The 6,557-nt window shown below is 30.5% G+C and overlaps 1 protein-coding gene across 1 annotated transcript; it reads right to left on the bottom strand.

Annotated features, from left to right (window-relative positions):
- Positions 1-2,202: 2,202 nt before the first annotated feature.
- On the bottom strand, positions 2,203-4,941 carry LOC100262128 (UDP-glycosyltransferase 71A16). Its single transcript, XM_059735712.1, has 3 exons — positions 4,380-4,941; positions 3,537-3,721; positions 2,203-3,392 (listed from the first exon to the last, which is right to left on the bottom strand). The coding sequence occupies exons 1-3, from the start codon at positions 4,858-4,860 to the stop codon at positions 2,397-2,399; spliced, it is 1,662 nt and encodes a 553-aa protein (XP_059591695.1). The 5' UTR covers positions 4,861-4,941; the 3' UTR covers positions 2,203-2,396.
- Positions 4,942-6,557: the final 1,616 nt, after the last annotated feature.

Raw genomic sequence — 6,557 nt, 5'->3', positions numbered from 1 at the left:
TAATTGCACTACTATAGATAAATATATATCCCATTTGGGTTGAGCTTTGTGGGGGTCAACTAAATGATAGTTAACATCCATATATCTAAGTAGTTGAGTTTTTTCTCATTTTGAATAAAATAAACTCATATTAGTTGCTCCGCAAAGATATTGTAATACATGTTTGGTCTTATTCTAATGTTTTCATGTTGGTTTAGAGTTTTATCTTGGTAGCAAATTGATAGAAAATGCTACTATAATAAGGTACAATTTACCAAATGCATCAATGTACCAATTGCATTAAGATATGATACTCTTGGACCAAACTTTTTTTCTTTTCTCTTCTTTGGGATGGAACATATTTTTATCCACTTCAAGTGAACAAACAATCATAGAAGAGTTAAGTGCGTATGATTTGTCTATATGAAAGTACTTTAGGACTTTTTGTATATGCTAACTAATGAACTAACATTCCATTTGGAAAGTGTTTAATCTACAAGCTAAGGTAAAATTTTGGTTTTCTAAGATCCTTAATTAGTAATTAATTAACCGCTTTTATTAGCTCTTCAAGAGTTTCAATGAGCTTATAACAATTACAAACCTACACTTTAATCAGTATAATGACATAAATTGATAAAAATATATTATCATCATGATCGCAAATGTAATATAAGATTTTCAATCATTGCTTTAGATATTTTTATCCTTGAGATAATTATTTGCTTCATATATATTAATATTTCGGGGAATTATTTGTTTAAGACATTTTGAATCCTTTGGGGATTTTAAGATATCTATGAATGCATATACATAATAAACTAAGCAATTCCTTTAGGGATCATCGATCATATGATTGAATCAATATGTAAATTGATACTCTGATTTTTGCAAGAAACCTTATGCTATAATATTTATTTTATAGTATAATAAACCAAATTTGTAAAAAATAATAATAATAATAATATATATATATATATATATATATATATATATATATATATATATATATATATATATATATATATATATATATATATATATATATATATATACATATTAAATAATTTGTAAAAATCCATTTTTAAAATAAAATTTGCAATAAAATATTCTATTAAAAATAAAATTGTAAAAATTCATTCTTTTCCTAACAAACATAAATAAAAATCATTTCTTATAAATAAAATCAAATTGAACATTTTTTTTAGTAAAATTACATTCAATAATCTCCTTTAATAAAAACAAGAAAAGTCATTTTCAAAATAAATTCGAATTTGAATAAAAATCAAATCTTTTGCAAATAAATTGAAATTTTGTATATTCTTGTAACTTGTCTCTACCTTATCTTATTACTCATATTTGCATCATACTTTTTTTATATTTATAATTAATTAATCAATTGTTATAATTTTCTTCATTCATTTAGTATAAATTATAGACACAGACTTAGAAAAGTGTTACAGTTCATTATTATACTTTCTCGATAAATAACTTGATCAGTGAATTTGCTTTTGGTTTACAAACTTATTATTTTTTTCAAATAAGGAGTAATATGTGGTTTTTCTTATTTTATTTTTTTCATAAAAATTAAATTAAAATAAGTAACGACTCTACTTTTTTAGAAATCAGATTTTCACAAATAAAAAACGAATCTTACCATTGAGTGAGAAGATATATAAAAAATGGAGGTCTATGTTAACCTTTCACAATTTAATAACAACAAAATTAAACATCAAATTGACTGAAAATGACAATGGGACATGCTAATTTAGTATAAGGGTTTACAAGAACATGACATATAAGATGAGAAAGCGTAAAACCTTTTTATGTCCCCGTCTTTAAAAAAATGCATAGAAATATTAATATTTAATACACCAAAATTTAAAATAATTAAAAAGCCTTCCTCTATTTTATTTGTCTCTTCCACGTCGTTGAATATTGCTTTATTTGTACTTTGATTATGTAGGATTAAATTGGATTTAAAACTATTTTGTATTTTTTTTATTTGTTTAAAAGGTGAAAGGTAGACTTTTTACATATTTAATATTTTGTTTAAATAAGTAAAAAAGATTTTAAATATTAGAAAAAGGAAAATGTAGAGACTCCTAATTAAATATCCAAATGAAAAACTTCATCCATGTAGTTGGCCTATTTTACTTTAAATTTTTTATTATCATGCATTTATCGTTTCTTTAACAAACTTTAAATAATAAAATAAACATGCAATTTGGATTTGATACATCACCTAATATTAAAATAAAATTGTTACACAAGACATAACATATGTTACGCTTATTTTTATTTAAAATAAGTAAATAGTTGAATCAACCTTTCCACGACACTCAACCAATATATTATTAAAAGGCAATTGAAATAAGCATTTTTAACAACTTATAACTTTTCTTTGATAAAACATTGCTTCATGAGATATTAGTTATCATGTCTCCAATTAGACGTTGTAAGCTAGAATCTAAAGATCCACCTTCCGTTAGGGCTGTCACGCACTTTTCTTTCATCTTTGCCCTATTTGTTTTTATGTCATTGCTATCCTCCATCAAACTTCTTATTCTACTCTCAATTTCTTGAGCATTTACAATATCACTAGTATCCTTTTTATAATCTAATCTGATCTCTACCCCTATTTCTAACTCTTTTACTATTTGAAACGCATTCAATTGTTGTTCTGCATACATAGGCCATGTAGCTACCGGGACGCCATACCATATGCTCTCTAATGTAGAATTCCACCCACAATGAGATACAAACCCTCCTATTGCAGAGTGAGCTAAAATAGCCGTTTGTGGTGCCCATCCAATTATCTTTCCAATTTTAGATGTACGATCTAAGAACCCTTCAGGTAGTACTTCCTCGAAATTCACATAATCAGTAGGCATTGCGATCTTACCTTTTGGTGGAGGTCGTCGGAGCGTCCACAAGAAACGATGCCCACTATTCTCAAGCCCAATTGCAATTTCTTTGATTTGATCCATGTGGAATGCTCCAACGCTGCCAAAACATAAAAACACCACAGATGATGTGGGTTGATCATCAAGCCATTGGATGACATCCAAGTCACTATCTTGTTTCTGGTGATTGGCATTATGTAAGTTCAATAACGGCCCCACTGTGTAAATGGGAGGAGTTGTACCATCGACAAAGGAGTTAATCACATGAGATTCTAGCTCCACAAACGTATTTACCAAAATACCCTTGGCCTCTCTAAACCTCCTTACCCGGTTGAGGAAATCCATGGATCCGCCACCCTCCTTGTCCACCGCCGTAGCAGGCAAGACTCGAGCAGGAACCGAGTTGACAAAACCCGGGACCACCAACTCAGCATCCGAGTCAGCAAACTCAGTAACATCCACGCCCTGGTGGTCCTTGAGGGTTTGAAGATGAAACAGGAGAGCCAGGGTTCAAAATCTCGGTCGAGACCGGTACGACTCGGCCGAGTCATATCCGCCTCGACCATGGCCGGTACCGGACCGATACCCGAGTTGGAGTAGAAATTGTGGAGAAGATCAGATGAGAGGATCAAAACCCACGAAAATGAAAAATACAGAGTTAGAATCCTGCATCTTGGAGTTGTCGGCGAGGTCGAAGAAGCACGCCTGCTTGTTCGGATCGCCCAAGTTCCTGCCGGAGATGGAACTGAGCAACATCAAGAGCAGAGTCGCCGGACTGCTGTTATCATCGATGTTCAGCAATGCCGCCACCGTCGCCCACCATTCAGGCCCAGCTTGGCCTTGCCGAACCCGTTCGCGGTGTTAGCGGCCTGGCGTCAGGCGTGACGCAGCCCCGGACCTCGTGCCCGCTCGCGCCCCAATCGCCTGCACCACCTGCGACTCACCCAGTCGCGCTAGGAGCTCAGCCATTGACGCCGCCCTCTCAATGAAATGGGTATCTTTGATGACCGAGGGTTATGGGTATTGAGGATTTAGGTTTTAAATAATATGTTTTTATTTTTTAATTAGATTATGAGTATTTGGTGGGGATATGGGTATTAAATAATTTGATAAAAATTATAATGATAAAAAATAAATAATAAATAATAGACTTATATCAAATTTTTTATTAAAAAAATTTACTTTTTATTATTTTCATCTTCAATAAAAAATATTTATCATCAAGTGATTAAATTAAAATATTTTTAAAGATTTTTAATATTATTATAAATCATCCCAAAAATATGTTTTTATTATAATTTGAATAATTTTAATATAATAAAAGTTTATTTTATTAATTTTTTACTCTACTTATTTGTATTTAATTTTTTAATAATTTTTATAATTTTTTAAAATTATTTTGAGCTCTTAAATTAGAATTTTTTGCATATCACCCGATACCGATCCAAGATACCGATACCGATGTGCCTCAGGACCTCCCGAGTCAATGACCGATACCGCGACTTTGAACTATGAGGAGAGCAAGGCAGGCCGCACTGGACGTGAAGAACACATAGGAAGGAACACCCAATTCATTAGCTACATCTACAATGGAAGGGCAAATCATATCAAACACAATCCCAGCGAGTTGACCCGACTCAGACCGAGTGAGCTGGTGGACTGCATCCCTCACAAGAGGCTTCTGCTTTGCAATGATATTATGGAAGAAGACACTAGGGGATGACGATGATGGGTTAGAATTGGATGAATCTGAGTCGGGTTCAGGAAGGTGAACAAATCGAATGGACCCGGATAAGGAAGCAGAAACTGAATGGATATAGTTAGTTACCGCCGAGTGCTCCATGGGTAGCTTCATGATGAGCAGAGTGACTGAAAAGCGGTCATCTCTACCAACAAGAAGCTTAGCAAACTCCACAGTTGATACAAGGTGTCCTATGGCTGGGACAGGGACAAAAATAAGCTCCATTTTCTTCATCATCACTAGCTAATACTATAGCTAACAGAGAGAATTCTAAGAATTTTTCTTATTTTCAGTGGAATTAAACACCGGATGATTCAGATAGATATATAGATCTTCACCATGTGGTTTTGGCTTGGAGAAGAAGAATGGAGGTGATGTCATGGCTGTGCTGGCTATACATAGAATATAGATTATTCTTCTCTCTCATGTTGAAATCTTAGGCTGTGGGCCTGTGGCATGACATTAATACCATTGACTGGACTTTTCCATGCAAATTTTTGTTTTTTTCTCTTGGCCGTCTTTGACCTCTTCAATTCTCTTTAATAAACAATATAATTAAGTATTTATAGAATTATTTCTACTTTGGAAGGAGACCAGTCAAAGTTTTTCTTTTCGTGTGGAGCAAGCAATTTTTAATGCAAAAAGGAATTATTCTAAGAATGTTGAATGATTTTAAGAAGTATGTAATTTTGTGTGTATATAATTTTTAGAATTAATATAATTAGTCAAAAATATTAATTCCGTTAAACATATTGTGGATCCCGCATTTTCACGGGCGTTCCCACTTGACGGCGTGACTCGCTTTTTTTTATTATTTGTTTAGTAAAAATTTGATTTTTAGAAAAAGACTTGGAATCGTCACTTATTTTATTCTTTTTTTTTTAAGGGAAAAACAAAATAAGAAATAAAAACCCTAAGTGTGACTCCTGAAGGAAAAAAGAACAGGTCTGTGGAAAACCGAGTTTGGGTTCGGGGCTCAGGTTACCTATTGGGAAGGTACGATGGTGAACCGTAGCATCCTTCTAAGCTCGTATACATACGGTCTCTACTAAATTAATTGAGGGAATTATGACAATTAACTAATTAATCATGGATGCCGAAATTAATAACATAAATCAATATATACAAAGGTGATAACAAAATAAAATAACAAGAATGTACAAAACAAATGACAATAGAATTATGCAAATTGATTTATCGAACTAATAAAAAAAATATTTAAAATAATAATAATAATAAATAATAATAATAATAATAATAATAATAATAATAATAATAAATAAATAAATAAATAAATTTAGCTGTCTGAAAATTTCGAAGGATTTTATTAAAAACAATTTTGAATGGATGATTTCAATTTATTTATTTATAAAAACATTTTCTTCACGTGATTTGATTTGATTTGATTTGTATTTAACTTTCAAGAAAAGTTATTTACATTTATGTTATCAATAGAATTTATTACAAAATTTTAATTTGGTCACGAAGATTAATAATGAATTTTTACAATTTTATTTACAAAAGTATCTTGATTCTTTTTCATTTAAATAAATAAATAAACAAAAATACAAAAAATTAAATCCTCTATTTCTCAAAATACTTTTAATCTCATTTTAATTAAGGAAAATGAATTCATTTAAAAGAATATTTTTGGACAATTTTATTAAAAATTAATTTTTGGGACAACTTTAATTACAAAACAATTTTTGAACAATTTTTATTAAGCAAATAAATTTTTGGACAATGTTATTAAAAACAATTTTTCAAATTCTATTAAAAACAATTCTTTTGGATTTTTCTGAATTTTTATAAATAACAATAAAAAAACTTTCTTTTATTAAAAATAATATTTTAAAATTATTGTTTTATCAAAACACATTTACGAATTCTTCCTTTCACTTAAACAAAATTTATAGTTTGTTCGATGTTCAATT

The sequence above is a fragment of the Vitis vinifera genome, chromosome 3 (assembly GCF_030704535.1).
Source record: "Vitis vinifera cultivar Pinot Noir 40024 chromosome 3, ASM3070453v1".
NCBI classification, from domain to species: Eukaryota; Viridiplantae; Streptophyta; class Magnoliopsida; order Vitales; family Vitaceae; genus Vitis; species Vitis vinifera.
Note: the sequence above shows the minus strand (reverse complement) of the source record. Positions and strands in the feature narration are given on the sequence as shown.

Excerpts from the sequence above, each read along its gene's own strand:
- LOC100262128 (XM_059735712.1), bottom strand. The coding sequence starts at position 4,860 with ATGATGAAGAAAATGGAGCTTATTTTTGTCCCTGTCCCAGCCATAGGA. Across the intron at positions 3,722-4,379 it reads CCTCATAGTTCAAAGTCGCG|GCCAAGCTGGGCCTGAATGG; the intron begins GTATCGGTCATT and ends GGGTTCGGCAAG. Across the intron at positions 3,393-3,536 it reads AGATGCAGGATTCTAACTCT|ACCCTGGCTCTCCTGTTTCA; the intron begins GTATTTTTCATT and ends CCGAGATTTTGA.